At 42.9% G+C, this 17057-nt stretch overlaps 2 protein-coding genes across 3 annotated transcripts in view; one reads left to right on the top strand and one right to left on the bottom strand.

Moving 5' to 3' along the window:
• Positions 1-8411, top strand: part of ogal (O-GlcNAcase like) — an 8556-nt gene extending 145 nt beyond the window's left edge. The window contains exons 1-17 of the mRNA XM_079999226.1: positions 1-89; positions 514-565; positions 747-844; positions 1239-1369; positions 1718-1889; positions 2094-2192; positions 2357-2496; positions 3365-3509; positions 3666-3764; positions 3927-4189; positions 4704-4878; positions 4971-5056; positions 5368-5460; positions 5557-5642; positions 5718-5838; positions 5939-6068; positions 6173-8411. The exon at positions 1-89 is cut by the window's left edge and continues 145 nt beyond it. Coding sequence (XP_079855352.1) covers positions 20-89; positions 514-565; positions 747-844; positions 1239-1369; positions 1718-1889; positions 2094-2192; positions 2357-2496; positions 3365-3509; positions 3666-3764; positions 3927-4189; positions 4704-4878; positions 4971-5056; positions 5368-5460; positions 5557-5642; positions 5718-5838; positions 5939-6068; positions 6173-6309 — 2097 coding nt within the window. The 5' untranslated portion in view covers positions 1-19 and the 3' untranslated portion in view covers positions 6310-8411. The remainder of the gene's footprint in view (positions 90-513; positions 566-746; positions 845-1238; positions 1370-1717; positions 1890-2093; positions 2193-2356; positions 2497-3364; positions 3510-3665; positions 3765-3926; positions 4190-4703; positions 4879-4970; positions 5057-5367; positions 5461-5556; positions 5643-5717; positions 5839-5938; positions 6069-6172) is intronic.
• Positions 8412-8604: 193 nt separating this feature from the next.
• Positions 8605-16123, bottom strand: cant1b (calcium activated nucleotidase 1b). Of its 2 annotated transcripts, none has more exons than XM_079999228.1 (5): positions 16065-16123; positions 12373-12945; positions 12116-12256; positions 11129-11332; positions 8605-9601 (listed from the first exon to the last, which is right to left on the bottom strand). In XM_079999228.1, the coding sequence occupies exons 2-5, from the start codon at positions 12884-12886 to the stop codon at positions 9231-9233; spliced, it is 1230 nt and encodes a 409-aa protein (XP_079855354.1). In that variant the 5' UTR covers positions 12887-12945; positions 16065-16123; the 3' UTR covers positions 8605-9230. The 2 variants fall into 2 exon arrangements, with proteins under 2 accessions (XP_079855354.1, XP_079855353.1); XM_079999227.1 differs by lacking the exon at positions 16065-16123 and adding an exon at positions 14887-14965.
• Between the last annotated feature and the right edge of the window lie 934 nt (positions 16124-17057).

A 17057-nucleotide genomic window follows, 5' to 3' on the forward strand; every position in this document is an offset into this window, starting at 1 on the left:
GGGCAGAACCCTCCAAGCCATGTCGGACCCGGGCGTAACCGCTGCATCCGAACCCAGCACGAAGCGCTTCATCAGCGGGGTGGTAGAAGGTAACCAACGGTCGTTACGTCTCACCTACATCTGTTTATTTGAGGAAAAAACTGTTTTTTTTGGTTTAATGTCTATTGCCATTGTCTATTTGCAGTTCATTTTTAGGTTTATTGCATATTGTCAATTTATATTTGATAAAATATTTATTTTATTTTATTTATTTATTTTTTATTATTTTTTTTATTTAATTTACACAATATATGTACAGAATATAATTATTATGATTATTATGATTATCAATATTATTATTACTACTACTATTATTTTTATTTTATCTTTTAGCATATATTTTAGAAAATATGTATTGAATTTACGTGTTTTATTGATTGGTGTTCTAAAATACTTATTACAGTGCTAATTGTACAGACTGACGCTTAGAAGGAAAACTATTGAGGTGAGAACTTTTATTGGTTCTTGATGCAGGTTTTTATGGCCGACCATGGACTATGGAGCAAAGGACAGAACTGTTCAAAAGGTAATGGGACAAATCAGACGTGTAAACCAGAGGTAATGTTACTTATGGAAAATCACAGCCGGTTAAGTTGTGTGTAACCTACAGCACAATCAATGGTGTGATGGGGGGCATGTCGTTTTCGATTCAAAACAGTTGTTAGCAGCCGTCAACATTTTTTGCTCGCTGGTGCTGTGTTTTTTAGGGAACAGAAGTGGGGATTAAACACCTACCTGTATGCCCCCAAGGATGACTACAAACACAGAATGTACTGGAGGGACCTCTACTCCAACCGAGAAGCGGGTTAGTCTCACGTCAGCGTGCCTGAGATGAACCTTCAACCCCGTCGTAAAAAAAACTCATGCGCATGCAGACACACACTCACCGTTTTATTAAAGGTGATTTTCTAGATTAGAGATGAGTATTGATTTGCACTTTCATCTTTGGCCCATTTAAGGGCCGTACTTCTGGCTTTCCTAGAACCGCTGCACTTGCGTTGTACTAAAGTGTGCACGCTGCGTGTGTGGAAGGGCCTTCTTCAGCGGCAGAGCAGGGTGACTTCTACTTCTGCTGCCAACTGTGATTGTTTGGTGGCATTGAAGCTTTTATCCCGTGGATTCCTGCTGGGGCCAATAAAGTCTTTGACGTTGATTCCAGTGAAATAAGTCGTTTTATCGTTCCCTTTTTCGTTGTGTAGACCAGCTGATAGCGTTGATATCCAAAGCCAAAGAGCATGAGGTTGAGTTCATCTACGCCATCTCGCCGGGCCTGGACATCACCTTTTCCAACCCCAAAGAGGTCGCCACCCTCAAGAGGAAGCTGGATCAGGTAGGACTGAGTGTACATATAAAAAGGGCGGAGTTGACGAGAGAACTTAAGTCAAGTTATCTCGTCAACTCAAGTCAACACTTGAGTTAACTTAATGTCGACCTAATTAAACCTTGATGGTCTCAAAGGTTTTTATTTTGGAAACCACGTATACGGAGTATAAGTCATGGGGACTTAGAACGCCACATGAATAAATAACTTTCAAGAAGCACAAAACAGCACAGACGTTGTATGGGTGTTAGATTACTGCTGTATACGGATATTCATTGAGATATTAGGCTCAAACTAAATGTCACTGATAACTCCTACGCCCATCACCCACTCACCCCCACCCCATCGCTTCTCCAGGTCAAGGAGTTTGGCTGCAAGTCGTTCTCTTTACTGTTCGACGACATTGAAACCGAGATGTGCCCAGCTGACAAACAGGCGTTCAGCTCCTTTGCTCATGCCCAGGTGGCCATCACAAATGAAGTGTATAAGCACCTGGGAGAACCCGAGACCTTTCTCTTCTGTCCCACAGGTCAGCAAATACAGTTGAGTTCAGACTTTTCTTAAAAAAAAAACCCAGAATGCACTTTGTTTATTTGCTAACTGTTCGTTTTCTATGCGCCTGCAAAGCTTTAAATTCCAAACCGTACGCACATTTTTTTTTTTCTTTGTTTTGTCTCGTTTCGGCTGTTATGGTTCTCAATCGCCTTCACATAAAAATGTCCCGGTCCTCCAGATTACTGCGCTGCGTTCTGCACTCCCAGTGTCTCCCAGTCTTCCTATCTCCACACCGTGGGAGACAGTCTCCTTCCTGGGGTGGATGTGCTGTGGACTGGTAGGAATGCACCATTGCTCTTCTCTGACCGGCTGCTTGGATGACTTCATATTCTGTGCATAACAGAAGGCAGCAGGTTTTATTCTGTGTGTAATGTAATGTTCCTGTTGACTCCCCATAGGCCGATTTGCATAACTGGAATGTTGTTTTTTTTTCTCCTTCAGGTCCCAAGGTTGTGTCCCATGTTATTTCTGTGGAGTCTATAGAGGAAGTGTCCTCTGTCCTGAAGAGGCCACCAGTCATCTGGGACAATATCCACGCCAATGACTATGACCCTCAAAGGATTTTTCTTGGGCCTTATAAGGTAAATATCTGCCTGTTAAGCTTTTTTACTCACTTAACAAATATCTCAGATTTACATCCGTATAGGGATTGGATGCATTTATCACCCCCCCCCCCACAGCGCTTTCAAGTGCTCTTATTGTTTGCGCTACGGTCGCAAAGACAACCGGATCGCTTTACGTTTTCCTCGAGCCAAGTTCTGTGTAAGGAATGCCTAGCTGCCAACCCTCCCATTTTTCTCGTGATTTTCCTGCATTTTTTTTCCCCCTTTTTCCCCTCTGTCCTTCTCGTTTTTTTATTTTCCCGGAATTTTAACCTTTCAAGAAAAACAACAAAAAAAAAAACGATTGGCTGCGCCGCCGACCTCCGCTGTTACGTCTCCGCTGGTGAGGGGAGAAAAACGAGCGCGCGTTCACACACACACTTGCACTTTGCCCCTGCCTGGCACGTAACATTGTGATCGACCCTGATCCTCTGTGCGTCCCCTCCTGTTCCCCGTTTCTCCAAACAAAACCAATAATGTTTTTGTAAAGTGGTTTTTTTTTTTGTGTGTTTTTTTTATTGTAGGTGTATTTATTGTAATAAAAAAAAATAAATCACTTCATCAGTCACTCTCTTAACCCCCCCCCCCGTGCCGCAGTAGTTGACGCACTTCCTTTGTGCCATGAATCCATCCTTCATTTTTGCGTTAGATCGTACTTGGCGGCAGTCCGTAGTGAAATGGAGGCTTATAAGGAACCAATCTAAACGCTGATGGTGTCATTATTGTACAGCCATTACACTGTGCTATAAGCATTAACTTCACAATGAGAAGTAAAAGCAGAAACGTTGTCTATTGCCCCTTCAATGTCGATTACAAACATTTAACTCGTTCATCTTCTTTCTTCAAGGATCGTCCTTCCGACCTAATTCCAAAACTAAAGGGGGTGCTCACTAACCCTAACTGTGAGTTCCATCCAAACTTTGTGGCCATCCACACAATGGCGGCATGGTGCAAGGCCATGGCTGAAGAAGGACAGAGGGATGTGGAGATGAGTAAGTATTTACATTTTCTACCGCGTATCCGATGCATTTTTAAGGAACCCTCCCTTACATGAATACTTGTACTGTTGGCACAAATCAAGAACGGCGTCTTAACATTTAATCACTCTACTATATTAAAGCACCCTTTACCCGTCTCCTTTACCATAGGTGATGAGGAGCAAGACCACTGCTACAGTCCCCAGAAAGCCTTGACTCAGGCCCTCACTGATTGGTTGCAGGAGTTCCTCAACACAGACCAACCTACAGGTACGACGACCACATCTCGACAATCTATACAGAATACAATGTAACGGGTGGCTCGCACCATTTGTACAAGTCAGAACATTTGTTAATTTTTTTATATATATATATTTTTTTTTTAAATAAAAAATTTGATGCATGGTTATGCTCTTTGACCACTCCGTCCAGGAACATGCCGTCCTCCCACTCGCCTGAAGAAAGAGTCTTCAGATGAGGAGCCCATGCAGACGGATGTGGGGGAGAGCTCCTATGTTCCCGGGCCCGGGGAGAACCCGCTCTACACAGCTGAGCCCCTGACTCTGGTCGACCTGAACCTGTTGTCTGAACTTTTCTACCTCCCCTACGAACACGGGCCGACGGCCAGAACCATGCTGCAGGAGCTGGACTGGCTCAAGAACCACAGAGAGGCTGCTGCGGCGGAGACAGACACGGTATTATGGTGTATTATAATATCCCAGTGCATGCCTGTTCGGAACAGGCTGCACTGTGGACATGAGTGACTCAGCCGCAGAGGCAGCGCATGCCCGTTAAGAGATAAGCGAAAGGACATACAGACAAACAGACAGGCAGACAGACAGACAGACAGACAGATTCCTTCCTTTATGAGTGCGGACGTAAGTGACTCAGTCGCAGAGCCCTGAAGCCCCGCCCCACTGCTGCAAAGAGCTGAGCGGCTGGCTGTACGCTTGTTGTTTATTAATATTACACGTGTCGCATGTCCAAATTGAGCCAAATTCGACACTGCGCATCCCCGGGTCTCCAGCGATACACCCGCCAAGTGGGAAGTAGATCAGACGAACGGATCAACGAAGGACACACAGACATAGAGATTTCTTCCTTCATAGTTCGATATTATTACAGTATATGCCAAAGCCCTCTTTCAAAATATTTACAATTGCAATGCTTCCTTTTCTGTGTCCGTTTCGTCGCCGGTCGTTTTCTCAGACGGCGGAGTGGCGTTCGAGAGCACAGCACTTTGATGAGATGTGCGAAGCCGTTGTGCAGATGTTCAATCGCTTGTCAAACGCACCCAACCGCCGCATCCTCTACGACCTCTACGATTACATCTGTGACATCAAGAGCGGCGTTGGTCTGGCTCGCGCATACGTGAAAACACTAGGCAAGAAAGATGGGATCGTTGGGCACGAAAATGCACGTCAAACAGCCCGCGCAGACCGGTTCATAACGGCGTGGTGTGCCTCCTCTCCACAGGGGGTCGTGGTCCACCCTCAGCCCAGCTGATGAACAACGATCCGGAGCCCTGGGGATTCAGAGGAGGGCTTTCTGGAGAGTTTCAGGTAGAACCTAGTCAAACCTTTTTATATATTTATTTTTTTATTTTTTATTTTATTTTTTAAAATACTCAGACAAAAGTGGTAAATTCTTCCTTAATTCTTAAGTAATGACTTTCTCCGCACACTACATAGTATAATGAATGGACCTCTCAAAGTACCCACCATATATATTTCACAGATTGAAGCAAATCCAATCACATTTCTAAAGTTTTCTCTAACCCATCGGCAGTTTGTATTTCATTAATTGCAGAGGAACATTTTATGTGGTTAAGTACACATCTAGAAACACCATGGCCATTTATTTGTACTTGTAGAGAATGCTGCCTTGCCATGGAAACAGGGATCTCTTCCGACACCCTCCCATGTCAACTGTCTACTCCATACGGCCTTATTGCCCCGAGGACAAGGTAGGCCAGAATATATTTATTTGACAAGTTGAACTACTGAGATTCAGCTGAGTATCGTGAAACATTGTGTGCCACCCGTGCGACTTTCCTTTGTAGATGGAAGTTCAGAGGATTTTCAGGGAGATGCAACGAGACGGAGAGGGCAAAGTTCCCACAACGGCACAGCCTCTTATCAGTGATGGGTACGATTTTTATTTTATTTTTTTATACTTTGTCTTTTTATACTTCATTACTAACGTCATCTCTATCTCCACCAGCCTATCAGCAGGTGAGCTGCCTCCTTCCGCTCACTGTGCTCTCGTGCTCGAGGATGAAATGGGGGTGTGTGGCTTTGCACTGGGCCTCACCGATGCCTCGCAGGCTGCTGCCAAGATTCAGGTGAGTGAGTGAGTGGGTGTGGACGTAACCCCGACTGAGTTGGAACACGGCAGTCACAATGAAATGGAATCATTCGGTGTGTATGTTCTGACTCCTGCAGAAGGCGGTGTGCGATTCAGTTTTAGGAGACTTCCCCTCCCTGCTCACCATCCGGCTGCTTCCCCGAGTCGCCGACCTGGCCCCGGCCAAGGGTATGGTCGGCGGTCTGCTCTCATCCATCAGAGGCTGTGGTGGGTTCAGTAAAGTGCTGGAACGTTCAATTAGAACGGATTAAAACGGTGGATGATTAACTGTTTTATTGACTACTTTACTTGTTTTCTTTCTCGTCCTCCAGGATCCAAAGGAGCTTTCTGTGAGTTGAGGCACAGTGATCGGAAGATGCTGGACTTTTACACCAAACTGGGCTCCTTCAAAATCATTCAAATGGCCGCTCTGCCCGAAGACATCGTTATCATGGGAACGTGTTTGTGAAAAACACAGCCGCGTGGTGTGTGTATGTGTGCGCTGCATTCAGGTTTTAAATGAGCTAGAAAACTAAAACCTGGAGGGTTAGATTTTGTAATTCTATAGGGGGTAAACCATCTAATAACGAGTTAATGAAATCATTATGTTTACGGTTATCACTGTAAAAATGTCTTGTCTAATCTCTAATCTCATCAAAGACTTCTCAAATCTTGGAATTGGTTCATTGGTTTTGTAGCAAAGGAAGATCACTAAAGGGATTCTTATGACACTACCGGGTTAAATGAAACATTGAACTGTTTCATTTTGTATGATTCGTCTGAGGCCGTTCCATCGCTGGTTAAACAACACAAAAATAATAAATGAAACACATTGAAATTTGGTTTATTATGTAGAACAAAAGTTACACATCAATGGATTTTGGAGTCTGGTTTTCTGAGTTGTAAAGACGATTGCTTCATCTTAATACTCTGACACGTTTAGTCAACTTAAGTGAATCAGCATTTTTAAGTAATGGATGTTCCCGGAGCAGCTGGTAATAGTACCAAAGCAGTACTTAAATTTTTCAAAGACCAAAATTGAGGGACATATCATTAAAGATTTAATGATTAAGGGGATGGGGGCCTTTAAAATCCGGAACAGCTCTTTATTTTAGAATCAGCTACATTGAACAGGCACAAATAGATATTAAATAACGTAAAAATGTCAAGTAGTCACACATGAATACCTCATGAGTTGTGTTCAAACCCTTAAGATGCAGGATTTCTCCAGTGTCGTGGGAGTTGAAAGAATTCAGCTGTTCAGTCACCGTCTCGTTTGGAGGAGTCCCTGCAATAACCTGGATTTGCATATAAAGCTTCCCCCCCCACCCGTTAACTCGAAGAGAAAACGAATGAGACGCAGTCGTTTGCATTTGTCCTCATAATGAACAAATAACAGGAAAGTCATTGAACAACCTCTCAGACGGTGTGCGAAACTAAAACCAAATAAAGTGTTGCTCTTGTACTGCGCCTTTTTTTTTTTTCTCTTCCCTGAGGGTGACCAGCAGAGGTCGGCTGTGAGAGGAGGGAGGTTTCAACCTTTCCTCGGTCCTCGGAGCGCTGGAGACTTGTTCGCATAGATTCCACCAAATCATCAGAAGTATCTACCAATATAAAAGTACGATGTTTAGCTCCATGTTGACCATGGTACAGATCCACCAGCAGGGATGGAATGAACAAATCTAGACAGAGGCAGGCCACAGCATCGTAGACTTATGTACTTAAAGCTTAAACATTGCGGTTCGGTGCCTCAAAAAAAAAAAAAAAAAAAGGCTAATTTAATAGTGAAGATAACTATCTATCTTATGCCTCAAACCTTCCTCAGTGCAGGCGATGTTTGGACCCAATTGATTAAAAAAAAGGAGAAAAACAAAACAAAACACAAATGGCCAAATAATTTCCCTTGAAAAAATGTGATCACATTTGAGCGAATACATCTTTGTTCACTTTCTACAAAATACAGAAATGAATAGGTAATTCATATAATCTACTTATTATTAAGTAGATTATTTCAAAATAATAATTTAATACTATGGGAATTCTGATAAAATAATACAATTCTGCTAGCGTCATTTGTCATAGAAAGTGTAGTGTACTGTAGTAGCAGCACCAAGTTAATCCAATCCAACTTTTTCCTTTTCGCATAAAATGAAAGTGATATCCACTACTGTCTTCTAAATCTAGCATCACGTCTGGAAATATAGCGGAGGAACTTTCGCTCTACCACTGTTCATGACAGGCTTGATCGTTATTTGAGGTCTCATGGGGCCAGCCACCTCAAACAAAGGCCGACATTAACATGGGGCCGAAATGTTTTTGGGATTTTGAGATAGTGCACAGTATTTGATTGTTCAATAGAGAGTAACAGGATAGGAGCCACAGGGGGCTTCATACACACTTTGAGGCCTACGATGATGCAACTCTCTCTCTTTCACTTGTAAAACCAGGGAGAGAGCCCCCTCCAGCGGCTCACAGCAGCCCAACATCAACGGCGCCCACAATAAAAACACAGAACACAAAACACAGAGGACTCGGACGCCCTCAAGGAAAACGACATGCATCAACCGAGACACAGGAGCCCCCTGCCCGACTTTATGACTTGTGGCGCGGGATTGACTCACCACAAGGAAACGTAACGCATGGCTGATAATCATGAAACGGTCTGATGTTCTGTAGAGCTCTGAGTAACATGAAATAAATAAGAGATGTATGAAAAGTGTCTTGCGATGCATAGATGCTTAAATATTGATGCTCAAGATTTTTAAAGTCCATGGAGGTGAGACGTGCAGATGGGCCGGAGGCTGTACGCGTTGGAGATCGGTGTATAATGAGCGGAGTAGCAGAACCTATTCTGGGGGTATTCTGGAGGTTGTGAGATCTGGGACCTCTCCACAATGGAGAGGTTGATCACATTCGCTGCGGTTAGGGCCGCACTCTTTTCGTGTCGAGGGGGAGCACAAAGTACGTTGTGTCGAAGAAGGTTGTTATTTAAGCTCTTCTGCCACTGATGTCTTTGTATTGTGATTACTTCCGAAACGATACTCTGTGATCTGCTTATTCTTGTAATTTATAAATTCAGGCAGACAAACCTTGTCTAGCGTAATACTCTTAATGGATAAAGCACGTGGCCTTGTGTTATGGGATTCTTGAACAAAATGAAGGTCTAGTTTTCAAGGCCTTTTGGCCCCAGAAGTGCAAGCAGTTAGAGAACATAACATAAAATGTCACGGCGGGGGAACTATACCAATATACTATATATCTTGAGCCAGAAACAACTCAAGTGGCTTAAGGCACTCAATCAATCAATCATTTGTAATATAGAGAGTCATCTATTGAAATCTGTGCTGAGAGGGGTTCGGGGAGTTCTGCACCATCACCACAATCAATTTTTTAAATAAACTCCAACCCTTCATACTTGACATCCCCGATCTTTGTCTCGGGCATCAACACTCGTCCGTCCAGAGTGAAGGCCATGATGTAGGTGGCGATCTTCCCCCCGTCCTCCTCCGACTTGAGCGCCAGTACTATCTGGTCGTCGGTGTCCGGCACAAACTTGAAGGAGGAGAAGCCGTGGGTGGGGTTGAGGGGTCCGACGTGCCGCACGACAATGTCACTGAAGTCTTCCCGGCAAGAGAGGAGCAGGTTGGTGGCGCGCCGCTCGTCCGCCATCTCTTCGTAGTGCTCGTGACTGGCACGGCGAGGCAGGAAGAACCAGCGCTGCAGACGTTCACTCCACGCTGCCGACTCGTGAATGAGGTAGCCTGAAGGGTGTCGATGAATAATTCACTTTATTTATACAGCACTTTAAAACTCCTTCAAAAATAACATAAAATAAATACAAATACACAGGTACTCCTCACTTAACGACCGAGTTGTGTTCCTACGACCAGGTTGTTAAGCCAATTAGTCGATAAGAGAGGACCTGTGTTATTTTGCGGGGTGTGGCTGGTATATATAGTGTATATAGTGTTATTTCACGGTCAGGGGGCGTGGCTGGTATATATCGTGTATATAGTGTTATTTCACGATAAGGGGGCGTGGCTGGTATATATAGTGTATATAGTGTTATTTCACGGTAAGGGGGCGTGGCTGGTATATATAGTGTATATAGTGTTATTTCACAGTAAGGGGGCGTGGCTGGTATATATAGTGTATATAGTGTTATTTCACAGTAAGGGGGCGTGGCTGGTATATATAGTGTATATAGTGTTATTTCACGATAAGGGGGCGTGGCGGGTATATATAGTGTATATTGTGTTATTTCACGGTAAGGGGGCGTGGCTGGTATATATAGTGTATATAGTGTTATTTCACGATAAGGGGGCGTGGCAGGTATATATAGTGTATATAGTGCTATTTCACGGTAAGGGGGCGTGGCTGGTATATATAGTGTATATAGTGTTATTTCACGGTAAGGGGGCGTGGCAGGTATATATAGTGTATATAGTGCTATTTCACGGTAAGGGGGCGTGGCAGGTATATATAGTGTATATAGTGCTATTTCACGGTAAGGGGGCATGGCAGGTATATATAGTGTATATAGTGCTATTTCACGGTAAGGGGGCGTGGCTATTGCAAATGCTAGTGTAGTGAATCCTGACAGACTGCGGGAACGAGACTGAGAACGGTGATGAGATGTATACAGTGTATATAGTATATATAGTGTATAAAGTGTATATAGTGTAAAAGGTAGATAGTGTATATAGTGTATAAAGTGTATATAAGAGATAGCGTATATATTAGATATAGTGTCTATTGTGTATAAAGTGTATATAGGATATCTAATGTATATAGTGTATAAAGGGTGATGCGTGACGCTGAGACGCCATGGTATTCAGTGGTACACTGGTATGCAGTGTACAATACAGACTGGTCAGAGAGCTGGTGCTAAGTCTGAATGGTCATTAAACAAGTAGGTCATTAAGCGAGGACTACCTGTATTAAAAATAGAACAGAAGAGGTGATTTATATATAATAAATAGACAAAACGGTAAACCAAAAGATGTTATCAGGATATCCTCTCTGGTAAAATAAAACGAATAAAAGGACAATCACCTAAATCCAATTATTTCTTACAACTTATAATATTGTGCCAATAATATCAGCCAGGAGATTTTAGGTTTTGTGTGGAATAATTTAAGATGCAGTATTTTTTCCCAGCTTTTCCACGGCACAACCAAATAAATGCATGTGGATATCAAGAGATGATCCGTCATCTTTAGTGAAGAACAGTGAAAAACAAAAAGAGCAGATAAGGGAAGTCTAGCTCCGGTGGAATGGACCCTGACCCGGGGAGGTGATCCCTGCAGCGCTGCGCAGGGCGTTGTACCGCGGCACCCAGTTTTCATGTTGCACGTCCCCGCGGTAGCCCACCACTTTCACCCATTCAGGGTGGTTGTTCACAACCTCTCCAGCGGTTGTAGTCCACTCCTTTCCCAGGCCGCCAACATACAGGTTTTCATCCTTAACTGCCAACCACTCTGCTTTGAATCCTTCACACCAAAAGACAGGTCACATTCGCAAAATAATCACTACGAGGATTTATCAAAAAAATTGACGAGATATAAAAAAAATAACTAGAACTTAGCTTAGGAATCTTGTTCAATAACTTTTTAGAAAGCCTAGATTGGCATAATGAAAAGTTAAAAATATGAAAAAAAATAAAAGATAAATAATCACAATAGATTTATTTAACTGACAAACAGTAAACATTCCAATAGGGAAGTAGAAAGTGAAAATGGAAGGTAGAATTGTTTGCAAATGATCATTAGAATTTTCCTCCCACACTTCTTATTATGGGGTGCATGGAGGCACATACACTTAGCCCAGGCTAAGAAGGTTCCAATGCAGGTATCTCCCTGATGCCCGTACCAAGCTAGAAATGGAGAGAGCCCCGCAACGCTGACCAAGAAAAAGCAGATGGATGGATGGATGGATGCCTTCTATAAATCATTTTAGATTTTAAGCTGTACCTCCTGTAATCTCTTTCTAAACACTTGGGGGAGCCATAGGGGTTAGCCCCAATTCCACAGGAGTTTTTTTCCTCAACATATAAATGTAAAGAGTTCCAAAATTTAGTAAACAAATGCTGAGTTTTTAAGATAATATGTATATATGGCAACAGTTCTGTATTCTTGCCCGCAGAGCATTATCCTGTACATTATCCTGACTGTTACTAGAGTAACATGATGTACGCCTCCAACTTATGTTTTTTATTTTTACCAAAATGAACAAATGGTGGATTTACATGTACAAAAGGTTTAAGGATAACTTACCTTTGGAGACTGAGCCGTCCCCGTCCGGCAATATTACCCAGGGCACGGCTTGGTGGCCCTGTATCCTGTAGACAACACCAGTACGGTCGTCCACACTGTACAAGTGACCGTTAAACACCACCAGCTCAGACAGCTCCATACCTAAAGGATGAGTTCAGTTCATTAAACAAGGTTTTGGTCTCAATAGACCCACGTGTGTCAAGTAAATACCGAACTGTAAAACCAACTTGTGTCATGTCTGGTGTCTGTTGCCCTACCTCGTCCCTTCTCAGCCAGGTGACTCTCCAGGATTACTTTCTCAGTGTCCCACTCCACTTCCAGTCTATCAGCGCTCCCTGACACAGTCAGGTAACCCTTCCTCATATAGCTGAACCACGTCTGCTCCTTGGAGCTACGCGAGGCTGTATCCAGGTCCGCAATGACGCCGATACGGTACCGGAGGCCTTGCTTTGTCTTTTCAGGCGGGCTCAAGGGGTAAGTGTCATTGTAATGTTTTGAGGCGAGGCTCCCAGATGCAACAGTTCGATTGCTGTTGAAAATTATGCGACTACCCTCACGGGTTACCTGCCAGCCGTGCCACTTGTTGCCCTTTGTGGAGTTGTCCCTGTTCTCCGCTGGCAGCTGCATGTACAACAGAACGGCAATGGTAAGCAGAGCTATCATAGTGATGCCCTGCCATTTTAGGCGGAATCGTGGGTCAGACGTGACAGCCCCCGTCATGGACGCCAAGGCAGGGGAAAGGCCCGGGACGGCAAGACGAAAGGGGGTCATGGAATTATCTTCGTCATCCCCACTGTGAGGCTCGGATAGGGTGTGACAGTGGTCATAGCCTGGGATCAGACAAACAAGAGAGAGAAGTAAGTACTAAACAAGATGTCAATCAGTACAATACAAGATGTGGACGTGCATGACGAAAGAAAAATCCTCACAGAGTGAATAAGGCGGACATGTGAAATTTGAGAGGGAAAAAAAGAAGAGAAATAGAAAGAAGTGAATTTCACTGAAAAGCAGAGGGATATGGTGGGTAAAGCGTTACTATTGTTTATTGTTTGTTTATAATAGACCCTTGTTTATTGTTGGGGCAGAGCCTGGGAACATGCATGTTAAGTAGGCAGTAGGTCCCTGGCTCCCTCCTGTGGCTGAGAAGCTATGACATAGACTGCTCTGTTCTGATGTACGTAGCAAGTTCTTGAGCAAAACGTCCTTGTTCCCAAGTCACAATTTTTTACATATTGTGCCGGCCAAGGGCTGAGTCACAGAGGGTAGCCCTGACGACAGCATCTATGTTAATTTTAATAATTAATTAGACTTGCATGTCTCACATGTAAACAAATACAACTTAAATATTGAACAGTTGGTTTGGTAATTAGAAGACTATCTAAAACCAAATTCACATATTTAAGTCAATTGTTTCTACAATCCCTCATTTTTAAATACTTTTGGATATTCTAATTCCAGGTTAATCTATTCTATTTAATTGCCTCTACAATGTGTGCAAAAGCGACATAAGGACCTCCTGCTTCCTGGAACCATGGTATGAATTGAGTTGAACTGAATTTCTCACTGGAGGTTATAAGTAAGTTAAGATAAGTGTTAACTTGTTTTATGATGTCTGCTTATTCTTATATGATGATCGTCATGTCACCTAGAGACTGAATGATTATTTAATTCTCCCATGTCACCATGAGTTACATAGGAGTATGGCAGTTTCATGAGTACAAAACTTGATATTCCAGTTCTTTCAGTTCCACAAGAGGAACACTGTCAACACTACATGAAGAATTGAAATCGTGCCTCTTTCTGCACTTTCAGTTATTTGGCATTAGCAGTGATGTATATGGTGGCTTAAAAGTCATAAATGAAGCACAGAGAACCCAAATCCAGCTTAGAAGTGCATGGTAGGTCGGTATTATAAGTGCTAGCTATTAGGCCTTTAGAGCTGCATGTTTCTCCAAACAAAACCAATAAAAATTGTGTTTTTTATTGTAGATGTATTTATTTTCCTTTGTTTCCTGATTGAATGAAACAAACAGTTGCGGAGTGGTGCGGATTAAAAGCTACAGACGCTGAAACAGTCGTCGAGAACAGGTATCGAGGCATGTTAGAATGGCTAGAATGAATAATTCTCCTCCCCTGGTTTCCTCTCGTGCTTTCATTGGCTTGTTCGCTGCTGCTGTCGTCCCCGAGCTCCCCTTGCTATTGCAAATGACATGATCTTGTGTTGCCAAGCTCCTGAGGTTTGAGCTCGAGGACGGCACGAAGGTTCCGGCGTGTCTAAGACCCATCCCAACTATACGAGTGAAGGTGGCGGCAGTGCGTTGCGAGAGGCGCCGATGTGCGGCATTTTGTCCCCGATTTCAGAAATTTGTCTGGGATTCCCGGATACCCGCAAATATCGTGTAGTCTGAACAGGCATGACTTGTCATTGTTTCAACCAATCCAATAAAGCTGAAGGAATGACATTGCTTCAGACTACATGTGGCAAACATGAATGACATGTATAAATATACAATAATAGAGTTGGACAACATTCGCAGCTTTAGGTTTAAATTAGTACCCATGCACATTCATCCAATAGCAGTCTCTCTGACACTCACACACAATCACACACAAGCATGAACACTGTTTCTAGTCTTTTTCAATCATGTTGGATAAAACATGATTACAAGCCGTCGTGTTGCAGTCATCACTGAAAAAAATGTGTATCTATTATAGTCCCTAAAAAACAGTTTCCCTTTTCACAATACAGAAATACTGAATTGAGCACTCACCCTTTCTCTGTCTATTCATTATTGTGCATTCTGCCGGCACGTTGTTCTCCTTTGCACACATTCCTGGATCCAACCCACATCTCTTCTACGCTGTACCCTCCAGATAAAGAGCAAACATCTATCTCTCAATGTCTCCTCCTCTTACACGCTTCCCTTCACCATTTATCTTGTTCTGCTGATCTTCTCCTGTACCTTTGACACAGAGGTTGAACTCCGCGACCGTGAGTTCAGACACAGAATAAATAAATGATATGGTTACTTTTGAACTTCGTCACCTTCATCCCATTGACATAGAGAAAGTAAAATTAGACGTAGGGATAGAAATGTAATACATCTAATTCAAATATGAATGGCAGGCCGAACACAATGGGTAGTCTTTGTACAGCTCCTGCGTGCATACATATACACATATTCAGAGACATTTTTTTTTTTTGCTTGTATTTGTTTTACTTTTCGCTTGATAAATATCACATTTTCATCAATATAATTGCACAGCCTTCTAGTTTTCATCTTTTACACATTTATTGGTATGCGGAAAAATAAAGTATCTCGAATCTTGCGCGCGGGCCGTTCTCTCGCGAGATTCGACAGCGGGGTGGTTACGTGGTTGACGTACCGTACGCAACAGTAGAACAACTTCTGCCGAAGGCTCGACGTGTGAACACGTTTAGAACCACAAACACACACACACACACACACACACCACGTAAATAAACACGTCACTGCTACGAGTGGGTGTTGATATAAAATACGTTAGTGGCGAACCAACGGGCGTGTTGTACGGGGCTCCACTAAAGCCCAGAATCGGCTTTCGCCGGCTCGGTCTTCCCGGCTCGGTCTTCCCTGTAAACTTCGACCGGCTGACGTCCACCCGCGGTAACGTTGGAACGGCGTGAGAGAAATGCAACGTTACCGCGACGTTCCCCCGCCAACACAGCGGCTCCCCTCTTGCTGCCCTGCGGCGCTGCATGGAAACAATAAAAACAATAAAAAAAAAACAATCAAACACAGCGTCGCACAGCCCTGAAGTTGGCCTTTCGCGTTGACTAGCTAGCGAGTCGGACGTTAGCGTGGCAGCGGCGACGTTCGTTATTGCGGGCTCTGCGGGGTGCATGCAATGTTTTTAAACTCAAGTCACGCAGTGTGGATTTCCTCCCCCCCCAAAAAAATGTCCTTACTTGACGAAGAGACGGGCTCCAGGTGTCCCCGTTCCGCTTGTTCGCCGAATATCACCAGTCCATTGGGGCTGACGCAGGACTCGCGGACGATTCGTTGGTTTGCGAGCACATATCCGAAATGCCCCCGGGGAGTCGTCACAGTCAATTATGATTCCCGCGTCTCATGACAACACCTGCAATGACGCCGACGACAGATGTTTTTGACAACCCCACTTTCCGCTCTTCGCCGAATCCAGTATTTTTTGACAGAATTAAATGCCGGGGGTGTTTTTTTTGAAATTCGACTCTTTTTACCGAGTGACTCGTCAAGAACCGAATCCAACAAAGTATTTTGAACCTTTCGTTGCGAGTTGAGGCAGCAGCCCCACGCGCTGCAATGGCTGCACCTCCAGTTGATATAATAATAATAATAATAATAATAATAATAATAATAATAATAATAATAACAATAATCATATTCACATTCACATGCCTCTTTAATTCACATGCCACTTTAATGCACATATCTGTATATACATAAGCAAATTCCCTCTCTCTATTCCATTTTATTTTTATTGTATTTTATTTTATTCTATATATTTTAATTTTATTCTATAAGTATTCAACTTACTGTATTACGTTTTAGGAGTCAGTTAGTCGGTCTATTAGAAATATATTTTTTTCCTAGGACATATTGTGTGCTATCACCGGGTGCGTTGCATTACATTTCACTGCATATATGTATGAAAGTATGTATATGTATGTGACAAATAAAAATCTTGAATCTTGAATCTTGAATCATCATCATCATCATCATCATAATAATGACAATAACAATAATAATAATAATAATAATGATAACTATATATGAATAATCATAATGAACATGTTATTATTATTATTATTGTTATTAATAACAATAACAATTATATAAAAAAAAAATAATAATACTGGTTGGAGTAATTTAACAATAGTTATTTAACAATTATCTTTCAATCACAAATATTCACAGCG

This window comes from Zeus faber, assembly GCF_960531495.2.
Source record: "Zeus faber genome assembly, chromosome: 4".
NCBI lineage: Eukaryota > Metazoa > Chordata > Actinopteri > Zeiformes > Zeidae > Zeus > Zeus faber.